The sequence below is a fragment of the Ixodes scapularis genome, unplaced genomic scaffold (genome assembly GCF_016920785.2).
Source record: "Ixodes scapularis isolate PalLabHiFi unplaced genomic scaffold, ASM1692078v2 PGA_scaffold5__190_contigs__length_132052651, whole genome shotgun sequence".
In the NCBI taxonomy this organism is placed as follows: Eukaryota; Metazoa; Arthropoda; class Arachnida; order Ixodida; family Ixodidae; genus Ixodes; species Ixodes scapularis.
Genome location: NW_024609880.1, coordinates 94,536,549 through 94,560,492, shown reverse-complemented (window position 1 = coordinate 94,560,492; position 23,944 = coordinate 94,536,549). Strand labels below are relative to the sequence as shown.

Genomic DNA, 23,944 nt, shown 5'->3' with positions numbered 1-23,944 from the left:
GAGACAGCTAGCCCAGAGTTCAGCGCTCTGGGCATTTACACGCTGGCGTTGGAAGCCGCAAGAGATTGCTTCTATTGGAAGCGTCGGTAACAGGCATGCAGGTGAAGTAAGCCCAATGGGTTTTAGACGTCTCAAGGTAATGCGGTTTCAGCAAGTTATGCGGAGGGCATCTATGAACTGGCTTCCCAGGCTAGAGCATCACGAAAACACGGTAACACGGGTGTATGACCACCACACGGTTGGCACCACTATAGGTAACAGAGACATGTGATGTCAGTGTCACATGATATCGCGGTCATGTGACCCCAATCCACTAAATTTTGTTGGAAAACATGCATTGTCCCTTTAACGCCCCTCAATAAGCATTTAGACTGGTTGGCCTTATATACAGGATCAAGGTGATTATTTTTGTTGAAAGAAATAAACACAGCTCAATGCAAAGGACCTTCACCCAAAGCACCCAAGTGTAGGGGTGACCCAACTGAACAATTCTCGTCAGTATGGCAAGCAAACAGCGAGGCGCACCACGTGAGCAACGGCTGAAGGAGCACTCACAGGGCCGGTGTTTGTGCTTGAGGATCTTGATGTCCCCAATGGCCCTCTCCTTCCACTGCTTGAGGTCCGCGTGGAAGACGTACAGCTTGGCCCGGCTGCAGAACAGGGCCTCTTCCTCCTCCTCGCCCGTCTTCAGCTCCACCAGGTCTGGCAGGGGCACCACCGGCTCAAAGTGCACCTCGCTGCTGGGGGCCACTTCCTCCTCTCCTGCTGTCCGAGAAATGCCACAGCTAAGCCACATAAAAATGTGACGGAAGGCGTGACTAAACGAAGCACAAACATGACCAAAAGTGTAACAAAGCAATGCACACAGGGCCGTAACCAGGGGGGGGGGGGGATAGGGGGTTCTGACCCCCCCTGAAATTTTTTTCTGAGTACGGCCCTGGTCGGTGCACTTCCAGCCAGCCGATTTTAATCTCCACCTCTGCACACGCGCAGTGGCGCCGGTCGGCTACCGGGTACCAAACCGGGACCGGTTCTCCGGTTTGCTATAACTCTCCATTATATGCCACCGATGCACATGATTGATAGGCGAAAATAAGACAATAGACATTTTCAAAATGGCCGCCGTTGTCCCCGAAAACCCCCCCCGAAATTTTTTTCTGAGTACGGCCCTGAATGCACAAGTATAACAAATGGCGTGACTAAGCAACTCATGAACACAAAGGATGGGTTGACCAGGTGACGCACAAGCACAACACATGATAGGTATAAGTGACTACTGATTCCTGGTTTCTTTAAGACAAAAAAGAAAGGTTTTCTTTTTATTCCTCCTCAACCATATATTTACTATATTCACAGCGAGAATGATGGTAAAAGACTAATATTAAATGCAATAAATAAGAAAGGAAAGGTCTGCTTTGTAATTTCTTTCTTTACTCTTTCTGTTAAAAAGACAATGGAGACAATTTAGGTTATTTTTTTGGCGAATGAACTGAGTTCCAGGCACGTCCCAGGCAACGCTGCCCAAATTTCAGCCGAAATTGGCGCTTGTCTGCTGCGCAAATCAATTTAACAGTCGCGGTAATAATCATACAGGGATCAATTGCGGCGACGCATCGAGAGTTGCGGGAAAAGCCACGAGAAGTGGAGCTCGCGTGACGTTGCAGGGCCTAAAGTGCGACGTCACAAGAGACGCGTCAGCGATTGGTTGAAACGAAAGACGTCCTCGGTCAAGTTTTGGTTTGCGAGTTTCATAAACACTGTTCCAATTTCCACCTGAATAACCGTGAAAAGTATAAATCGAACCACAAATGATTACTAAACCGTAATAAAAAAAGCATAATTCTTTCTCTTTGCTACGCTGGGTGCGAAATGGGCAACGGGGGCAACTATGGACAAACAAAATAAATAAATAAAAAGAAAAAAAAAAGAACATGGCATGTAACAAGCTGGAGACGATTGGTTTTGGTTTCAGATCTCGGTGTTGTGTTTACTTTGGGAACATGGCACTCGAAGGATTTTGCAAAGCGGTAGTCATGCCAAATTTGTGCGCTGTATATGACTATTCAAACTGCCGACTAAAGACCCGCGATTGCTCAGGCGACGCTAGTTTTCATGTACTCCCATCCATGTCGACAGGTCCGACAAAACGACCGTGCCACCGCGCTGCTATAACCCACCACGGTAACCAGAGTCTCAATCTCCTAAATGCTACCAATACCGACTATTCACACTTGACGTCACTACCTACGTCACCTCCGATTTCAGAGGCCCATAAATGAGAATGGAGACAGTTCAGTTTTGGTTTCTTTAGTTCTTTCGTAGGCACAAAAATATGCGTTCCAAATGACTATAAAAAACTGGGCAGTGTACTAGGTTCCCCCAAGAAGCCTAAAAACACTATTTCAAAAAATTAATTAAAATTGTCTTTTTCGTCTCTTTGAATCTTGTCTGATTACACCCTCGAACAAATGGTCAGGCCCATTATCCAAGCAAGCAAAAAAAGAATCACCACCTGGCGACGGCAATCTGCTCAGCCATGCTCATCATCGGTGCTAGAATACAAATAATAAGTGCAATCTTTCTTTTTTTTTTTCTTTTTTTGGGGGGGGGGGGGGCCTCATAAGCCTGCCACCTAGCTATGCCACAGCTTCAGCCTAAGGCCCCCCAAAAGCATTGAAAAATAGCATTAGAACTGTAAGCATAGCTGTAAATGTGCAACAACACTCCCTTAAGATAAATCAGCAAGAAGCAATCCAGCCCAACCCCCAACCCCCACCCCCCCGGGCAGCTTCCCCTCCCACGGCCCTGGAGAAGTGACACGCCAAAAGGTTAGGACGTACCGTCATCATCCGCCTCGGACTTGTGCCTCGAGGCCGACTGGAACAGCTTGGAGCCAGCCCCGGCCAGGAGGGGGATGCTGCTCTTGGGCGGCGACCCGGCGGGTTTGCCGAAGCCCGAGGCGCCCTGCTGGGCCAGCTCGGCAAACGAGAACTGCATCACCGAGCTCGAGCTGAACAGGCTGCCCTCGTCCGTTGTGCTGTCTGCCGCCGCCACGTTGGCGGGCTCCTTCTTGACGGCCTCCGTCCGACGGGGCGCGGCTGCGGCGGGTGGCGTCGCAGACTGCCCCACCTCTGTTGGAATGGGACAGTTTGAAAAAAACGTCCCCTAAAATTGAGCGGGGTAGACGTTACGCCAAGTGCCGCGAAGCGCTAATGCGGAGTTCCTACGCTATACGCAACTCCTGTTTCTATGAATGAGGGGGGGGGGGCAAAGGAGCAGTAAAAGCTCCTTGAAAAAATTCACACCTCGTGCTTTTTACAAGTACTACCTACAACCAGTGTTTTTATTTATTTATTTCATTTTTACATACTGCAGCCCCGTTGGGGCTATTGCAGGAGCAGGGAGAAAAATCACAGTGCACAGAATTCAATATTGAATAAGACAGAAAAATCAAAACATTGTAAAACAGGATTAACCGCTGTCAACCGCACACAGAAAGTCGTCTGGAGGTAATGAACGAATGTTACCAGGTAGCAGATTCCAATGTTTGATTAATCTAAGGAAAAAACTGTATTTGAACATGTCAGTGCGTGTATAAAATGGTGAAATGTTTAGATCATGGTGGCTCCTTGTTGATGACCCTATGTGAAACCTTATGTATGTGTCTAATGAGGTGAGACGTGGTGAATTAACCAGACCGTAAAAGACTTTAAGGCTCTCAGTGTGACACCTATACATGCCTTGCAAGTGACGTCACCCTAGGGAACATCTAAGGAAGGACGGGGCCCCACACCATACTGGTGGTTGACTTCACACCGCACGGATGCGCTTACCAAGGCGCAGGATGCTGCTAACGGCCCGGACATGCATTAACATGCACCATATTTTCCACACAGGTACCGTGAACTTAAAAAAACGTGCTGAGCTTACGATGATGACGTTTATCCAGTACGTGCGGAATTTTTTGGCATTGGTGCGATTGCGCTACGAGCAGAAAGTTTCGAAATGCCGCCGGCAAAGTTTTGACGCAAAGGGATATGCCATGTCGCCAAAAAAAGAAAAGAAGCTTAATTGCGCGCTTCATACTTTGACGAGCGGCTCTAGGAGTCGCTTGTAGACAAATTGTTACGGTTTTGCAAAATACTGGTAAACAACACAATGTTACCGTCATAATCTTAACCCTGAGACAGGGATAAATCAAATAACGGACAAGAAACTCTCATTGTCTCAGGGTTTCTATTATTATGTTTCCTAACCGGCTCGCCTGCATACTTTCGCTCCTTGCAAAGGTTATCGTGTCGCGGACGGCACAAACCGATGACCCGATGGCTCGGCGAGCTTGCACATTGGGGCCGCCGATCGCCGTCGGGCCGGGCTCGCGGCGCAACACTCGCCCGGATTCGGCCGGGAGCCCTGAAGGTGCGCTCGAAGCGTGAAAACGGCGTTATGCAACGAAGGTCAAAGGCTATATACACCACGAACGAGCAAAAGCCGATGCAAAGGCGTGCGCTAACGTAAACAACGGTAGAAAAGTGCCGCCGTTCGCCGCTATGAATTGCGTCCTGCAAACTCGATAACCCGCGGCCGCATCTTTTTCCTGCCGCTCGTAGTTTCTCTAACTTGACGTCTACTCTGTCTCACGGGGCACGCCGACGAAACGATCGGAACATCGTCGGGATACGGGGTAATTGCTACAGCCGAGCGCGGCGCAGTTTACCATTGCTCTCGCTGCGAAGGGCCGTCGAGTCAACCACCAGCATGGTAGATACCGGTGTTCGGCGTCATGATGTATTGCAATACATGCAAGGCATGTATTGGAAAGAGGCATGTATTTCCAATACATGCAAGGCATGTATTGGAAAGAGGACTTAAGCTTAGAGCAGAAAGGTTAGAGGATGGGGGAAAATCTGTCGTAGCGACGGAAAATAAAGCGTACTGCTTTCTTCTGGACTGATTCGATTTTGTTAATATCACATTGTTTCCAGGGATTCCATATTTATATGTTAGAAGTTTGGTTTCTTGCGGGGCAACACGAAGGGTACTTTGAAGATAGCAGAGTTTTTTAAGTGCTTCGTTACAGGTGGAATCGATGTGTTTTGACCAAGACATGTCTTGCGAGAAAAGAAGACATACGCGCGAGGCACAGCCCGTGTCCTGCACGCGCTACTGGCAACACTGGTCTTGGAGCTTTTTTTTCTTATTTTAAAACCAAATCCAATGGAGCTGCACAAGCTTATTCAGCTTTTTGGGCTGATAATTTGATATATCCGGTCATTTTCTCAGGCAGCAGAATTGTCCTCAAGATAATTACAACTCGCCTGCCTTTGTTTGGAGGAGCAATAGGGAAAACTCTACTCAACAAAATATCCTCTTTTTTAACACATGGCTAGATACTACGAAGTGTAGAAAATACAATGTTGGAAGCACTTTTAAGATAAACCCATTATTAGTGATTTTATCACACATGCTAAATGCTAAATGTTCAATGCTAAATGTGGCTAACAAATAAAACAAAAGATGAATTAAAAAAATTTCTTAAGGGGGGACACTACCCGGAGAAAAAAAGATTCTTCAAAAAACATTGACTTTGAAATATTACATATTTACATCCATCTACATCCAGAGAGTATTCCCAGAAATTTTCACTAGTTTACACTGCATAGTTAATTTTTTATAAATTATTTTCTGTCCACCAAAGCTAAAGGAAAGGTAGGGTATGGAGCACTTTGAATGCATTTTTCTCCGTTCCACTTTTTTGTATAAATTCCATTTTAGTCAATCTATCGGTTGAGAATGGAAATACGGGCAAGGCTCGTTCTTCACTTTTCCTGACTAAAATTTAATAAGGAATGCGCCTATGGAGTCTGTTTGTCACTTTACGGATGTCTTTTATAAAAAATGTTGACATTTTGTCGGAGACAAAGACCAAAAAGTTGACCAATTTCGCAGAAGAGAAAATTGATAGAAATCAATTACTTTTTACAAAAGCCTTTCCATAGGCGCACCTCCTAGGCATTCTGCTACATATCTAGCGAATAAAAATCTTTAATATTGTGATAGTTTTCTAACGATAGATTAACTAAACAGTGTAGGGGTGTTGCTGATAGAAGCTGTTCTAATTTCCTTCCCACATAACCAACAGACCTAAAATTTTGTTATGCACCCTCTAGTGTGACCCCCAGCCTACCCTGTAAATTTCATTAATTTTAAGCCAAGGGTTCAAAAGTTGACCCTCCCAGGGGGTGTCTCCCCTTAAATACATATTAAAAAATTTGTTCTCAACATTGTAAGCTTCACACATCAAGCTACATGTTTAAAGAAAAGTAATATTTCTATCTGCCCTAAATGCTGAGATATTTCTCCTGCAAATTTTAAACAAGTCCAAAAATTGTGTTTTGTGAAAATGGTGTTTTAGTCGACTTCAACGCACATTCAGTCTGCATACACACTATAAATTGATTGATAGCTAAAATATTCATCTATGAAATTAGAAATTAGCTGTAGAGGACAACATCGCCGTTTTCAAAAGAATGAAGTTTTAAGAATTTTTTGCCTCCAAGGACCCATGTCCCCCCACTTAAGGGCGGTACAAGGTATGGGCCTTGTGAATTTGACACTACTTGTAAGAACACATTAAGGGCCTTAGGATAGGAAGACAAAAAAGCATTTCCCGCAACTTCAGATGAAGCTTCGCGCAACTGGCAGTGTTGATGTTGAGCAATGAGATGGCTGAACTGTTGTTACCCCGAGGGGTAGCTTACTTGGTGGCCCTAGAGATTGCAGCAAAGTGGTACCGCCACGACCGCAAGGAGCAAGCCTATTAGGCTGACAGAACCGAGGAGCACCCACTTTTTTTTGTGTCCCAATCGTCGCAGCCCCTGCAGCCAGGGCACGGGGGCCTTGTTTCGTAGAGGAAGAAGTTGTCGGGGAGAAGGAGCTCCCTCGCACGTGCCACCTGGGCCTCAGTCGCCTTGGCCTCAAACACCAGTTCCACCGCTGTGGGATGGAGAGAGGCAAGGGGTCATCATGGTGGGAACAATCTACAGCATATGGAACTGTTAGCACGACGACAACATCATTCCACCCAACTAAGTTTTAATTAGGGTTGGGCAACTGATCAATTAACCTACCGATTAATCAATTAATGCTTTAATCGGGATTAAGTTTTTGACAGGTTAATCGGTAAAATTTTGTGTAGTCAAAAGAAGTAAAAATTTAACGCTTTCACCATGCAGATCTTGACAAGTACACTGTATGAAGGGCTAACTTTACGTGAATTTTATCCTAAAGTAAACTGTAGGAACGAAATTTCTAACTCCAAACAATTGCAGGAGGTTACACGTGGCTACACTTGTAACCTCCACAGCCCCAGTTTTAATAAATCTTTATCAGCTAAAAAAAAAAAAAAAATCTTTTAGCTTTTTTACTTTTGTGAAGGAAGACCAGCGAAGCTGTACTATGATGTATGGCGCACCGTGTATTCACGAGGGCGCCCATCAGACCATTCTGCCAATCTCTGGCCGCCAGGCAGCTGCGTAGCTGCCTCGCCTCAGACACGATCGCATGGTCGTGTCGCCGCGGGGTCGATCGGGATCTCGAATTCGGCTCCCGACCCGCCGCTTTCCCTACTAGCCACTGGAGGGCACTGCAGGCGCCCCCGTGGCGGGTGAGGAGAAACCTCCTCGCCCATCGATGGATATATACTGGGTGGGGCAGGGGGCGAGAGGCTCTCTGAGAACTCCGGATGGGACCGAGACGCAGGCAGGCAGGTGGGTGGCGACCGGATCTAGGATATCGCGGGACGCGAGGCCTAAGGGCCTTCTTTGTGTTTAGCATTGGGCTTAACATGCGTTTGTATATTTTTGTGTAATGTCGCGTGTATTTGTAGTTTAGATTAAGTGTTTTGTAGCGTTGTGTTTTATGTACCAATAAACGGGGAGCAGAATCCCGCTCCCGGGAAAAAACCAGGCTGGACTCTGTTTGTTGTTGGACCACGTGGGAAATGGCGAATCGGCGGCAGTACGCGATTTCCTACAGGTGGGAATGAAGTACTAATGACCAGCCACAAGTCGGCAAGCCAGAGTGGAAAGGCTAGAAAGGTTGCTGCCATCTGTAAGCGACGGCAACAACCAGACAACCGGCAAGCCTGGTTGCCGCCGTCGCTCACAGATAGCGGTAGCTGTCCAATGTTCAGTGTCGTCGGGTCATTTGAGGACGGACACGATCCTGGGGAAACAGGCCCTTAACAGCTTCGCTGTAAAAAATGGCGGTAATTTTTTTTTTTTTTGTGTTAACACGTTGAGCAGTGTAGCTCTTGCCAAGATGGTGCTCAAAGGAAAAGTGACTGGCATTCCCTGGCGTAATGGGAAGGCTGTCCAGTTTCTCCGATGCCACAAGATTCAAAGGGTTCAACCTGTACGTTTATCCCTCCTAAATGCGTAGCATTTATAGGCCCTGCCCCTGGGGATTTCATGCCCGTGCTCGCATGTAGCCTTAGTGACGACGTCACACTGATAAAGTCACGGTGTTCGCAACAGTTGACGTATGATCATAGTGCCGGAACGACGAGTCCCAAGAGAGGAAACTCGCGGACTATCACTTTTCACGTAACACTGCGACTTACCGTGTCACTCGGTGTGACCCGACTCCCCGTGACTTCAGGTGATACCGCGACTTTACATCGTTATGTCAAGGAGGACACAGATACACCAAGGAGAGATGCCATTTCTTTTTTTTCTCTTCCGCCAGTTACATTTAACTGCCCTACAATTTCTTTGTTCTCTGGTTGGCACACGACTGCAAGTTCTATGAAAGTACAGTGCAAACGCTCTTTAAAAATAATAGAGATTCAGTCTAAAGCCAACGCTGAGAAGGCAAGCCAACTTGAGGTCACCAAGTGATACGACATTTCAAAGAGCAAGTTGTCGACACATTTTTTATGTTCGTGCATGAGAACGAATACTCATCACTCTTACTTTTCGAGCAAAGAGCAAGTTGTCGACACATTTTCTATGTTCGTGCATCAGAACAAATACTCATCACTCTTACTTTTAAAGCAAAAAGCACATGATGACTACAAATTTCTCCCTAATAAACTTTGAGATTCCAAATGTAGATGGGTCTCCCACACGCCGAACACGGCAGATTTCCTTTCGCTTCCGTGAATCAAATCTTGGTTTACCAAGGCTATAATTATAATGCAATTAAATGCAAAAATGTAAGCGAGCTGGACAAGAATGACGAAAACAAACCCTGGAGAAGGGGAACAAGAGGGACAAGGGACAAACATAAATCTCCAAACACAGCTAGGTGACTGGTGAGCGACCGAAAAAATCCGCCTGGTCCGGGTTTAGGTGACTGGTGAGCGACCGAAAAAATCCGCCTGGTCCGGGTTTGATATCCGGACCAGGCGGATTTTTTCGGTCACTCACCAGTCACCTAGCTGTGTTTGGAGATTTATGTTTGTCCTTTGTCCCTCTCGCTCCCCTTCTCCAGGGTTTATTTTCGTTACCAAGGCTCTTCCCCATGAAATTCGAACCCCCAGTCTTTCACTGTACAGTTAAACCTCGATGTAACGAAGTCGGTAAAATTCGCAATTTACTTCGTTACATTGAAATTTCTCTAAATCAAAATTTGGCTTTAGCATGCAAAAAAAAAAAAATAAAATCCGAAACATTTTACGGGTATGAAAAGTCACCGAAAATGACATTTATTTAGGGGCAAAGTAGTCCGCGAGTTTTGCGGGCGTCATACGGCGTTCGAGCGCCCAGAGCGCTTGCACGGCATCTTGCTGCCCATGCGACGCCGTGTACCTCCTCAGTACGTCCACTGCGTCGAGCACTTCCCGAGTGCTCGTGATCTCGGCAGTTTCTTCAGGATGGCGTCCAAAACGTTTGCTTTCTCGTGCAAAGAAAGAACTTTACGTTTCCCTATGGCAGCAAGCACGTGAGTGAACCGCCCGGTTGAGAAATAAAGCTGTTTAGGCGGTGCCAATGTTTCCAACCTACACAGCATTCTTGCCCGCTTAGATTACTTGCCCCCTTGCGCCCACAGTGTGTTTGCGCCTTTGCTTTACATCACGCTCGCAAGACGATAATCAGTCTTCCCGGCCTTCTTCTGGATGGCACTGCCCGTGCGGTCGCGCCATCACGTCGCTCCCCCGCTGAAGTTGGCTCCCGCGCTACAGTGGACTATGATGATCAGTGAATGTCAGTGGTGATGCCGTTATGCTGTGTTAACTTTTTGCTCGGCATTTTCTGGTCAGCCCCGCGGAATGCGCTTTGCCGCATGCCTCGCCGGCGCTATGGACGCCGCATCCTCGGGCAGCCAAGGAACATTGGAAGGCCTGTCCCCGTGAAGTAACCTATCAAGCACTCGCGTTTGCGCATAATTTTTTTTAACCACAATTTTTTTGCGAAGCTTTTCTTTACAGTCTATTTATTTATTGCCTTCTACAACAATGGCGCTTCGTTATATTGAAATAGCAGCAAAATAGACTTCGTTATATAGAGACTAAAAATACATGGGGTCTATGGGCAAGAAATTGGGAAAAATAAAATACTTCGTTAAATCGAGGATTTCGTTACACTGAAGTTCGTTATATCGAGGTTTGACTGTATATTGTTACAAGTGGACTGTACCATTTTACCGGCTATCGATATAACTAAAAACACACCCCCGGAGAAAGTCACCGTGCCACGAAAAACAGCCCAAAAACGTACCGTCGTCGGAGTCGGTCTTTGCGGGGGACGTGTTGCCAAAGAGGGACCGGACAACCGATTGCCGAGAGCCCCCGAACCGAGAGGCCAATGAGAAGCTGGCGGCTGCTGGGGGGGTGGCAGGGGAGGTGGCTTCCTTTGGTGTATCGTCCAGTCGGAAGGAGAACGTCGACGCATCGACTCGAGACGCAGGCTTCGATGCCGCCTTTGCAGCCTGCAATGATCACGCCCGCCGTTCCGGACTTGGGTTCAAATCAGTACACAGAGGGAGAAGCCAACATGTAAAAAGGAGACTTGAACAGAGCTACTAGTTGTTTAAAACGAAGGCTCTCAAACAAGTTTAAACTGCAGGCTCTAAGAATCCTAGAAAAACAAAAGAAAACGAAATTACACTTGTGGGCAGCTGACTTCCCTATTAAAAATCTAATCAGATAGTGATGCGCCCTTCTTTCTACACCTTGGACGGGACACCGGGGGGGAAGGGAGCGACCGTCAGATGACTTTTTCAAGCAGCAATTGCTGTATTACGTCACCTACACCCAAAGATTTGACGTTTGTCAAAGTGTAATGCATAATGTGCCCAAAAAGAGCAACGTTTGGAATCTCCACGCAATTAACTATGGTCATCAATCAAATTTTACGGCGGTGGTGGAGACCCGAAGATGGCCCCCAAACAATGCCCGTGTATTTCTACTGCTGCGAGTCTATTGGGATGTCTTGCCATCTAAAACTGGTCCTTTTTTTATACTAAAGCCCAACAAACAACATGTCATCAAAAAAAAAAAACTACTACAAAAAGCACTCAAGTGCCCCTTTAATAGGTCCCTCGACCATCTCTGCCTCTAGGCGTTTTCCCAATTTTAAACACTATATTTTGGCAGACTTGAGGCACACACTGATGCACAACTATGAGCCAAACAGCTCTCTAGAATGCATAAAACAGTTTACACCGTTTCCATAGTCGGTGACTGTCTTAGACTGAAGCTCCTCCCACTTCTCTCCACTTCAGCAGAGCAAACACTGGAGAGGAGACGACCTTCTCTCCAGCTTTCACTCTTCTAAAGTGGAAAGGGGTGGGAGGAGAGCCCCGATTTCTTAGCCTGACACAAACTGCAGGCATCCACATCGCTATATCGCAAAGGTGCCGAGAGAAAGAAGGATTTTTTTACTTTCAATGCAGACAAATACGGGCTCCTCAAGACAGAGACGTTTGCGAACCCCTGGTTTAAATGTTACTCTGCAGTCCACGTCTGTTATAAACCTTGTCCCACTTGAGCGACAGACAGCAGCAACCCCCCCAAAAAATGAAACAATCAACCTCGAGACAGTGTGGCATGCAGGCGATGGTATCTTCGACAGGCTGATAGTGTTTTAGCTCGAATGCAACTAGGGCATTGGGCTCGATTAGAGCTCCTCGCAATCTTAAAGTTGTGCCAATGATAAAACGCCTGCATGATTCGGAAGTGCCACGACTCGAGACGACGAAACCCCTGGCACTACATTGATGGACGCAATCGGGCATCAGCTATCTCGGAGGGTAGGATTCTGAGATTCTAAGCGCACAAACACATAAAAACGTCCGCCAAAGCGAGGATTGGACACATACGACAATTTGCGCACTGGAACTCTCAAGAGGTGACTAAGCGATCTATGATGCACAAGCAAGACGATTGCGCCGAGTGAAAACAAGAACGCATAGCAAACGCTGCTCAAGGCAGTCCGCCGACCGCGGCATTCTGAGAATCGGTTTGTTCTATTTACAGTCGCCGACCGTTTTTTCGAAATCCCGTACTTGTTCGATATTTCAAACCTAAAGGTGGAACCGTGACTTACCCTATAGAAATAGTGTATATTCAAGACCAATGTTTCGGACAGCTTGAAGTCCGAAAGTTTGATTATGCGGACAAAATCGTCGAGAGCGATCAGCGGAAAACACGATCGAGAAGCGGCCGTTTCGAATTCCACGTTGGCTGCCAATGGATTGGCTTGGTTTGGCAGCGCTACTTGAGCACTGCCGAGTCCTACCGCTAGATGACGCTATGCTAGCCCTTTTTTTCCCATCTAGCTGCGCATCATCATCATTATCATTTTGCTTTGTTTTTCGTTCCTTCGCGTCACCATTTTTCGCCTGTGGATTTGCACCTCTGATCTCGTTTGGACAACGCTGGCTTGGACGTCAAGGCCCCATCTGTTGTTCTGCTATTCGACCATAACGCTAGAAAACCAGGCAGTGATTCTCAAGCTAACCGAAAGTTGCCGAATGGAAACGGAGGCGTAACCTAAAACAAGGCACGCAGGCGTAATCTGAAACAAGGCACTATTTACGGCTTGTTTTAAGCCCCCTTGGAAGTAATAAAGGCAAGTTTTGCAATCTGCTGATTTTACGCGACTGCTCTATTATTCGGACGTTTTTTCGGTCCCAGCGAAGTCTGAATAATCGGTCGGCGACTGTACTTGCAACAGCCCGCACCGGCGCCAAAAGGTGTCGCACGGTAAAGGAAAGTGCAAGGCAATGCACTTCAGGACGTGCTCTTAGACAGGCTTCACTCGTAAAATCACACACTGTGGCGTGCACAGAGTGCAGCCAGTGCACGAAAATCGAACGCCGCAAATGTAGAGCAGTCGGAGCGCAACTGACCGACTCTGGGGGAGCGTCCAGGCGGGCCTTAGCGGCCTCGACCGCCGCCAGAAACTCGTCGGCCAGCTGCGGGGTCTTGAGGCGCAGGGCAAACTGGTGCGGACTGGGTTCCCCGTCCGAGAAGTCAGTGGCCGACCACAGCACCACCTTGTCGTCCTTCTTGGTCAACTGCAGCTCCCGGCTCAGCAGGTGGTTCAGGCACACCTTCAGCACCTGGCAGAGGCAAAAGGTGCCACACTCGGTATTCCCCGAAGGGCTGTCAAAACAGAACACAGCAGACGCCCTGTAGAAAAGCGTACACTCCTCGATAAACAAGAAAGTTGCTACACGCGCATCCGTTTTAAGTTTGGACATCAATCACGCAAACAGCAAGGCTTTCTCGCCTCCCCCTCTCTTGTTTTCGGGAAAACGGGGGCCGACAACGACGGCGGAGGCCTCGACGCCGCTCGACGTCGAGAAAGGTTGTTCGAACTCGCGTGATAAGCACACTCTAAGCCTCTGTTCAAGGACACAAGTAAAAAAAAATGTCCCCCCCCCCCCCCCCCCCCCCCCCCGACAAAAAAAAAAAAAAAAAAATTAAAGTGCAAAAGTGGATTGGAATTTGAGGAGAATAACCACTTCTGATACAGCAGGTGCTGCGACAGAAGAAAACTTGTCCTGTTGGACAACCGTTGAGACTCCCTCGGGCAAACCGGCATTGTGGCACGTGGTACACGCGGATCTTCATCCCAATTCTTTCAAGTTATGAATTTCCAAGTGGAAACGAGTCGAGCAGAGACTATAATCCCGAAGACGTCTGGGTTAAAGAAAGCATGGGCAATCAAACTAAAGATGAGAAAGGCGCCGTCAACATTGGCCGTTGTGTGCTGCAGGCACTTCGGAGAGCGGGACTTTGTTTACCGGGTGTTCAAGACACTGGGTAACACCGATACCGACGTGCTTCCATACCTTTTTTAAGCGTGTTTTGTTACAAGCACCGGAAGCTATCGGAGGAGGAAATTCCCAACAACGAACCTCCCCATTCGTCCACAAGACACGAGGCGATCGTGCAAGGGGTCGGTGAAGCAGCATCGCTAAGTGTTTCAGGCGCTGAATTCCTGTCCGTTGTATGTTCACGAGTTAGAATATTCCACGTCGCTTTGTGGGAATTTAAATGGTATTTATATCAAAGGCCTTAGTGCAATCGGCAAATTAGCTCGTGACCCCGACTCTGTGCGTGCCGCTCTGCATGCGCTGGTTTGCAGAAGCTTTAAAGGTTCTGGTTCTGAAGGCCTTTGAAATGCTCGTGGGACAGTTGTTTTTAAACAAAATGTAGCTTCTTCACGCATTAATGATATTCTGTTGAGACCGTTTATAACATCTGTTATAACGAAGTAGCAGCTATAGCGAAGCAATAACAATTTCCCATTCCCACTTGCGCTTTTTCAATGTACAGTTGAACCTAGATTTATTCAAGTCGTCTTTTGAGCAGGAAATTTCATTAAACAGCTAATTTCGTTGGACCGAGGTTTTTGTTTTTTACATTGCAATTGGTCTTCCAGGCTTTCAAAACCCTTCAATTGCCTCACATCTTGCAAGTGAGCATTTACAAATAAGATTCCATTACAAACGGTGGCGCAAGAGAAGAATGTAGTTCATCGACCCTCATTTCGTACGGTTATGGGGGCAGTGCCTAGCACCGCAGGAAAGCATGCAGTCGGGAAAGCAACTGCAGTCAGGAAAGCAACCACTGGCACTTATGGTAGTTATAATGCTGTCTTTCAACTTCAAAATTGTTGAAAGTGAACTCTGCGAAATTTCATACCGTATTTATAGATCGACACATTTTAGAATTTTTGAAAATGTCAAGTGGGGGGGTCGACTTACAATTGAAACCAAAGCATTCCACCGCCGACAAACCCTACCCGTGACGTGCAATGTGACCACCGAGCAATCGCAAATGATGCGGTTGATGCTGTCATTAGCGAAGTGCGAGATTTCGTTGGACGCCGCCGCCGACGTGCTTCGTGAAAAAGATAAATAATGACCGCATCCACAACAGGGAAAATAAAAGCAATCTCCTCGACACAAAAGTGTGCCGCCATCCACGACGAAGTGTGCATAAAATGCCGTCCTCTGCTCGACACAGTCCGTACGTAGCTCGCAGGATCTTAAATCTTTCTATTGCAGCTGCTCACAGTTGGTGAGAAGCAACTCTGATGTAGCAGAGAGCACATGCACGGAAGCCTCGACTGCTTTCTGCAAACATGATAAGCATGTGCCCATGACGGAGAAGAAAGATGCCTGTAACATCTTTCTTCAGCTTCGCAACCTTTCCATTAAACGTCTGTTGTGAGTTCAGTGCTTGTCCTGTCTACGTCTTTTTCTTGCCCTTGTACTTGCACTGTAGTGTGTATTAGTATGTTGTAATCCTTTTTGCCTGTTACTTTTATGGAGTCCAGGTATAATGAACAAGCGGATATAGCCAAGTGATTCATGTTTACTTTATTATAACCGGTCTCGACGGTAGCTTTGTCACAAAATAGTGGCGTCGGGGAAAGCGCCCGACGAGCGCGGACCCAGACTTGGACGGAGGGACCTCCCAAAGGAAAAGGAGGGGTGCAATCGGCTGGGTTTGGATGGGCGAAAGTGCCTTTGCGACTTCGACTAACAAGAGACAGGACAGCGGGGGGTGACTTTGGCCCACCTGGAGGTGATAATTAGACACAAGGAATGTGGAGAGCAAGCGAGAGAGGGTTTATGACACGGGGGTGGAGAGAGGAAGCGAGCATGAGGGGCAAGTGAGGATATCGAGAATTGAGAGTGGGTGGGGAGATTGGAGAGAGGTAACCACGAGGGATTTTGCGGAATCTAGGTGGCGGGAATGTAGGAGAGAGCTACGCGATCAAGGAGAAATGAGAGTGGATGGAGATGGAGGCAGAGAGCTGCGAGATTGAGGAGAATTGAAATGAGCAAAGTGAGTGCAAAGAGTTGCGAGGGGAGTGATTAAGTTCATCATATAATTATAATATTTGACTTGTTCGTCCTGCGATGTCTGTGAAGTCTGTCTTCTGCTATATAAACTGGATTTAAATCGCTTTACTGAGTCTTTTGCGATTTTGTCTCCAAGACCACCACTCATCGGCAACGAAATCAGCGTATTAACTGGTGGCAGCGATGGTATCCTTTCCTCAAGTCTCTGCATCTGATCAAACAACGGCAAAAGTGAAAGAGCACTTTGTATAGCCCAATAAGTCTCGTGACATGCGGAACTATGTTCGCTCATGTGACCCGTGTCAGCGCCACACAAAAATAACTATGTCCGAACCTACCCAACGCGCCCCACGATTTCCCCCGGGGGGTCCTTTTGTTCGAATCTGGTTCCACGCTTGGCCAACAGTTTTCCCGAAAAGTGTTTTGAAATAAGCAAAATCGAATTGTACTGTCGGGTATGAATGAAATCTGAATTGCGAAGTGTGGGACCTTCGATAGTTGCTGCGCTAGCAAGGCCCTTAGGAACAAATAAAACTGCAAAGCGGAGAGAAAGGCAGCGAGGGGTAGCAGCCTACCTAGGCCGCAAAAAAATATGCGCCATTTCTTGGTACAGAACAAAGGCCTCGGCGCAAACAATTTGTCTGGTAGCATACCGCGTGCAAACAAGAGAAGGCAAGGCCAAGCTCCAGAAAACAATAGTTTGCAAGACTAAGAAAAATAGAAAAACAGCCGGAAAACAACACAAGAAACCAACAAACCGGTTCTCGTCGCATGAGCAGACGGACGCGCCTGGCGGCGGGGTCAAAGAGCAGCTTGATGTCCCCGAGTCCCCGTTCCTTCCACTCCCCGTCCAGCCAGCGGTACAGCTTGGCACGGTGACTGTACAAGAGCTCCTCCTCTTCCTCTCCAGTCTTCACGGCAACCTAAACAAAGAGACAGACGTGGCTCGACGACCTCATCAAACGAATCCTCGCTCGTTGGCGCACCGTTCCAGCATGCGGCTACAGTGCCCAACACGCTTCCCGGACTGCTGTGTTTAGCGTGCCGTCCCGCACGTACATCAAAAGTGGTCCCGTAGCAAAAAAATGACGTCGCAAAAGCGAGTGTCGCATTGTCGGACGTCGCGATACCGGCAGTTGGTGCCAAAAGTCCCGGTGAAATGTATGAGCGAACAAAGGTGTCACTGTCGTCGCGGGGTCTCAACTCCTCGCTGCTCGAGCTACCATGGACGGTCAAGCTAGAGAGCGACTTGTAGCGGAACAGGCGTCCGCCACATCTGCCACCCCTGCTAAGACACCGCCGGGACCGCAACCGGCGACAACGCGACACTTCTACGATGTCATCAGGAGGAAATCGAGCCCTCCCCCTTATTCGGGTGCGGTAAGCCCACCGGTTGGAGAGGCGTTCCAAGCACCGCGGGGGACCGCCTGACTGGGAGAGCCCACCTTGGGGGGTAGGGGAACCACGGGCTGGAAGTAGATGTCGGCTTCGGGCGATTCCGTCCAACCGCCGGCGTCCTCCTCCTCTGCGTCCGTCGGCGTCCCCGGAGACTTGGGAGTCTTGCCCGGGCTCCGGGGGCGCACCCCGCTGAAGCTGAACTCGTACTTCTGCGGGCTGCCGAACTTGAACTGTGCGGAGGAGAGATACAAATGAGGGCGAAATAACCGGTGTTGCTCGACGGTTGAGAGTACGGCAACACTCCTACACTGTACTTCGTTTCAACTTATGTCAGAGTGCAGTCACGTGTCAGACAAAGCGCCCATGTGCACGAACCGAAAGTTCAAGATTACGGCAGATTCACCACGCACAATCGGTTTAGCTGGTCTTAAAGGACACATGCAAAGGAAAAAAACATCTTTTTTAAACAGCTTAGATGGAAAAAGGATGTCGTAAAACAATATTACAACGAAGCAAAAAATTTTTTAGAGCTATATTTACGGCACTATACGAATTTGCAGCTGGCACCCGCCGGCACCGCGGAAAAGTAGCCCTTATTTATCACGTGACTGGCCCTTATTTATTACGTGGTGCGTGCGCTCTTTCGGAAGCTTCGTATCGCGTCTAAAAGTAACGTATTCAGTTTTGTTTGAAGCATACCAAAAAACTAATATTAATAGGTAACTTTTAGAGCCCAAAGGAAACTCCTGAAAAAGTGCAAGCAGACGTGATAGACCAGTGCGCCGGTCAGACGATGGCGGCGGCGCACCGAAGCAGACGAACTTGTGCAGCGGCGGCGACGGCGGCATGGAAAATCGCGTTAAAGCGGCGTTCGCACAACGCTCAGCGTGCGGCGGCGGCGGCGCGCGGGCCTATCACGTGACCAGCGGCGGCACCCGTGGGCGCCAACTATAAATTTATATAGCGCCGTAAATATAGCTCTAAACAAAGCTGTTTAAAAAAATGGTTTTTTCCTTTGCATGTGTCCTTTAACGTTCGTGCAGACAGACGAGGAGTGCGGCAATGTTGCGCTTTTGGCACCGTTTGGTTGGTTCCATTGGCTCTGAACATTGGCTGCGGTCTAAATTACGGTGAAAGAAAAGATAGCCTCACTTGTACAAGTGCCTAATAAACCTGTCATTTTTTATTCCGATAGCTCATCTGGTGACATGCTCATAAACTACCGCAATATCCAGTCATCATCCACTTCCCTGCCGCCTGCCGAAGTTTCTTTCTGCTATCTCCATTGTTTTCCTTTCGCAGGCATGTACTTCGACTTTTGGGGTTGTGGAAAATGGGGAGGAAATGCGCATGCAAAGAGAAGCAACTTTCCCTTGTTTTACCTTTTCGTCAACATTCTCAAACCGGCCGCATCTTTCAGGTAGTAATGAACATTTGTGGATTGCAGAGTCAGCGTTGGGGTATTTTTTAGGGGCAGGGGATCACTTGGTGCTTTTTTTTGGAAATTGATATTCACCCAAAAGGTGGGGTGGGCGATGACTCGGGATATACGGCAGTGAGAGTTCGGCAGCTGTCAAGCTAACAAAATGTTTTTGAGTGAGCAAATGAAAGGTGCCTCAGCATAATCACAGACCCATTTCCCCAAAGGGCTCAGTTTCTGCACACAACTGGCACCGCACGCATGCCAAACAAAAATGACGGGACATAGGCCCGGTCAAATTTCATAAACCTCTCCAGATACAAGAATATGAAGCACTACACATCTCTTTGGTGCATCACAAAGGTGCTCTAAATGTGTAGCACCTACAGGTTCACCCCAACATCATAATGTCCCCCGACGTCATGGTGTCATGCGACGTTATGTCAGAGTATGCAACCCCACGCCCCAAACAACGCCATTGTCACGCAACGCCACAATGTCATACAAGATCACATGATGCGACCATCCGGATAACAAATGGACACGTGACCTTATGTCAGATCCAACGACGCCACAGTCAAGAAGTCAAATTTGGGGGTTTTACGTGCCAAACCAACGACGGGCATGTGGCACGCCCCAGCGGAGGACTGAGAATTAATTTGGACCACCTGGGGATCTTTTGACGTGCAACCGAAAGCTTGGTTACACGGTGTCCTTCTCCGCAATAAGCCTCCGTCAGATTGCAGGCACCTCGGCCGGGATTCGAACCCGCCACATGGAGATCCATAGGCCGACGCTCTTGCCTCGGAGCCACCGAGGCGGCTTGTCGCCACAGTGTCACATGATAACATAGCGTCACAGCTCATGCGACATCATGACTACCGTTGTGCCAATGACGTCCCACGAGCACGAAAGCGCCAAGAGCCAACCCCACAAATGCCGCGCACTAAGGACCCACAAAATGCCAGACCGCAGTCGCACTCACCGCACCCGGTGCCTGTGAAGACTCCTCACTCGATGAGGGCGCGTTGGCGGAGGAAACGGCAGCACCAAAGGTGAACGTGGATGGGGGTGCGCTGCCGCCAAACTGCTGCGTACCACAGCCGAACACGAAGCCCGGAGCCTTGCTGGAGGCACCGCCCTGGGACGAAGCGGTTGCAGCGCCGGCCGAAGGGAAGCCGAAGCTGAACTTGGCCGGAGTCGTCGCCGAGGGTCCAACGGGGAAGCCAGTGTTGCCAACCACGGGGGAGGCAAACTTCTCCAGTGCAGCGAGGGGCGATGGAGCCCCCTGAGAGAAGCGAATGGCCGCGTTACATACTCGTCATGGGTATGTGGCGGACAGGGCGGGATCTGGAGACCATTTTCTTTTAAAAATAGTTACAACTCGCACCACAGTCTGCCTCAACGTAACTTGGCAAACAACAAAAGCTACGGCCTCAATGAAACAACTTGGAGCATCGCGGCAGCTCTCCCAAGCAGCACCCATCACATGCTTCACGCCATTACTCAAATTCGCTCAAGGGGGCCGAAGCTCTTGGCTTTCACCAACTTATGATGGATCGGAATACGGCATCGGGCATAGCTAACCAAAAAACTGGACTCCAGATGCGTACAAATTTATAGCACCTTGAACATGCTGCTTATGCGAACTGTGGAAAAGTTGGTGTTAACCAACAAGCTATCGCCCGTCCGAAACTAAAAGGTAATTATGACCATATTTGAGGGTAAGTGCAATCGTAACCAATTTTGGAATTCTTCCAAAATGCTATGGGAACGTGCTTGGCACGTTGCAGCATTCATCAAAGCACAGTACATAAAGTTAACTATCCTCATGTGGGATCCTGCAATTTGCAACATGATTTGTCTTGAACTTTCATGCCGCCAAATGTTAGAAGATTGAGAACCCTTGGCTCATACACTTCTGTCTGATGCCCTCTATCAACTTCAAACATTGCAATCATAAAAGTGAGACTAGCACAAGTTGCAATTAATCCTACATCTGTTTATGTATGTGCAATCCAAATCTACCACGCGTTATCGGTCAATTTTCTAGCACTTTTCAGCTTCACGTTTGTGAAGCTCCACAGCAGCCAACTCACCGGGCCGGGCTGCACAGCACCGGGTCTCGGTGTCTCGCAGGCCATGCACACCGCCCTCTCAGTCGGATTCTCAACGTAGCACGTCTCGCAGCTCCATGTACCCTGCTTTGGCCTGAACTGGCTCAGCTGCGACAGCGGCACGGACTGCTGCTGCACGCTCTCCTCGGTCTTCGCTTCCTGCGCCACCTCCGCTTTTGCAGGCACCACCTGCACCGCCTCGTCCCTGCAGCTCTCGAAGACCTGCCGGAACTGCTCGGCGAGCTCCCGCGTCTTAAAGCGCACTGCCAACTGCTCGCTGTTCAGCTCCCCCTCGCTATAGTCCTTGGCAAACCACGACCAGGCCCGGTCGCCCGTCGCCAGCGGCCCCAGCTTCATCTCGGGTAGGATGCGGTGGTTGGCGCACAGCTTCAGCACCTGGTCCCGCCGCATTAGCACCCGGCACGCGCCCGTCTCCCCGTGCCGCAGTATCTTCAGCTGCCCGACGCCGCGCTCCTTCCACTGCTTCGTCTCCCCGTCGTAACGGTACAGCTTGGCCCGCTGGCAGAACAACACCTCCTCATCCTCCTCGCCCGTCTTGGCCTCGACCAGTTCGGGAAGGGGAACTACAGGCTCGAACTCCACGTTGGGCACAAACTCTTCAGGCACCTCCTGGGGGCTCCGCGGTGTCTTGGCGGGAGCCGGCGGCGACGCTTTTCCAAGAGCAGACTTCGCCAGGTTTGGCAACGACACGGCAGAGGGAGCCACGGGCGGTGTCAGACTCAGCTTGCTGATTTCCGAGCGGGCGCCCATTACGAAAGGGGATGCAGCGGCCTCCTTCGGCTCTTCTTTTTTGGTGGGAGACTGGAAGGAAAAGCTGGCGAAGGGACTGGGCTTCGCGGCCTCGCCTTTCGTCGTTGCCGCAGCTGGCGTAGCCTTGCTCTCTTCCTTCGGCGCCTCTTTCACCTTGGGTGGCGAGGAGAAGGTGAAGCCGCCGAAGACGTTTGCACCGCTGCTTGAGCCACCAAACGGAGAGGCAGATGCCACAGGCTTCTGGTCCGGCATTGTGACACCGAACGTGAAGACGTGGGCCGACGTCGCAACAGTCGGGGGGACCTTGGTTGTGGCGCATCCACCAAAGAGAGACGGGGCAGTTGCACCTGAGGACGCCTTGCTCTTGGCAATGTCTCCGAATACGGACGAGCTCGGAGAAGCCGTGGACGCCTGGCTAGTTGCGATCTGTCCAAACACAGACTGTGCCGGCGGGGTGGGTGACGCCTTGCTAGTAGTGACGTCCCCAAACACAGATTGAGCTGGCACGGCAGAGGATGCCTTGCTGGTAGCGATCGCTCCAAACACAGACTGTGCCGGTGGGGTGGGTGACGCCTTGCTAGTAGCAACGTCCCCAAACACAGATTGAGCTGGCACGGCAGAGGATGCTTTGCTGGTAGCGATCGCTCCAAACACAGACAGTGCCGGTGAAGCAGGTAATGCCTTGCCAGCGGCAACGTCTCCAGACACAGATTGAGCTGGGGAAGTGGGCAATGCCTTGCTAGTAGCAATCGCTCCGAACACAGACTGACCCGGCGGCGCAGACGATGCCTTGCTGGTAGCAATCGCTCCAAATGTAGTCCAAGCTGGAGATGCAGTGGGCGTCTTGCTGGCAGCAATCTCGCCGAACAAAGATGTCCCCGGCTTCGTGCCGGAAGCCTGCACCAACGCCGTCTTGGGCTTCCCGGAGCCCGGCTGTTGAGAGTCGGTAGTTGAACCAGTCGGCTTAGACGCCTCGTTGCTGACGTAGTCCGGCTTCGGAGAGTCACACGCTGCGCACGTCAGCTTGTTTGCCTCGTTGCTGACGTAGCAGACGTGGCAGGACCATGCGCCGGGCTTAGGGTGAAACATCTTGCCGAAACCCGTCGCGGGGAGAGACGGCAGGCTCGTGGGGGGAGAGCCCGACGCCACGACCGTGGCCACAACAGGCGAACCGAACGAGAGGGCCGACACGGCGCTCGCGGCCATCACCGATCCAAAGGTGGACTTGGGCGAGCCAAAGGAGGCCCCGGCAGAGAAGGGTGGCGAGAATGCGGCCGCTGCCGGGGACGGAGACGAAATGGCACCACCTCCAGACACCGAGGAGGAAGAGGAGGGTGCCCGTGGCCGCTTGGACTTCTGGACGGCCTGCTCGAAGGCATCCTTGAAGCGAGACGCAATCTCGGGGGTCTTGAAGCGGACGCAGAACTTTTCCGGGCGGGGCTCGCCATCGGCAAAATCCTGGGCGTCCCAGATCCAGGCAGTGTCCTTGTTGGGCATCGGTGTCAGCGTCATGGACGGGTGCATGTTATGGTTGGCACACACCTTCAGCACCTGTGGATGCAGGGTTCAAGGTTATGCACGCGGAACCGGAAGACGCTGCACAATCCTTGTAAAACTTCAAAACACTGAACAACCGAAGCAGCAAAACAATTCAATAACGGAAAGGTACCTGGCTAGACACCATCAAATGTATATAGGTAAAAAGAAAAAGAATGGGCTGCAATTGCACAATGGTTTTTGTACTACAGTATAGACCACTTACAACGTAACCGCTTATAGTGCAGGACCGGGTATAACGCGGTTTTTTTAAACCACCGGTTCGCCTCCCATAGAACTCCATGTATTTACACACCGCTTAAAATGCAGGCGCGCGAAGGGAAATACCGGTTATAGTGCGGTTTTCGGCACA

The 23,944-nt window shown here is 49.5% G+C and overlaps 1 protein-coding gene across 1 annotated transcript in view; it reads right to left on the bottom strand.

The window, feature by feature from the left end:
- Positions 1-23,944, bottom strand: part of LOC8024128 (E3 SUMO-protein ligase RanBP2-like) — a 59,030-nt gene that overhangs the window by 13,645 nt on the left and 21,441 nt on the right. The window contains exons 11-19 of the mRNA XM_042294017.1: positions 21,247-23,586; positions 20,133-20,435; positions 17,775-17,957; positions 17,088-17,252; positions 13,357-13,569; positions 10,722-10,932; positions 6,836-6,996; positions 2,841-3,120; positions 556-762 (exon numbers count right to left, since the gene is read on the bottom strand). Of these exons, the coding sequence (XP_042149951.1) occupies positions 556-762; positions 2,841-3,120; positions 6,836-6,996; positions 10,722-10,932; positions 13,357-13,569; positions 17,088-17,252; positions 17,775-17,957; positions 20,133-20,435; positions 21,247-23,586 (4,063 nt within the window). The remainder of the gene's footprint in view (positions 1-555; positions 763-2,840; positions 3,121-6,835; positions 6,997-10,721; positions 10,933-13,356; positions 13,570-17,087; positions 17,253-17,774; positions 17,958-20,132; positions 20,436-21,246; positions 23,587-23,944) is intronic.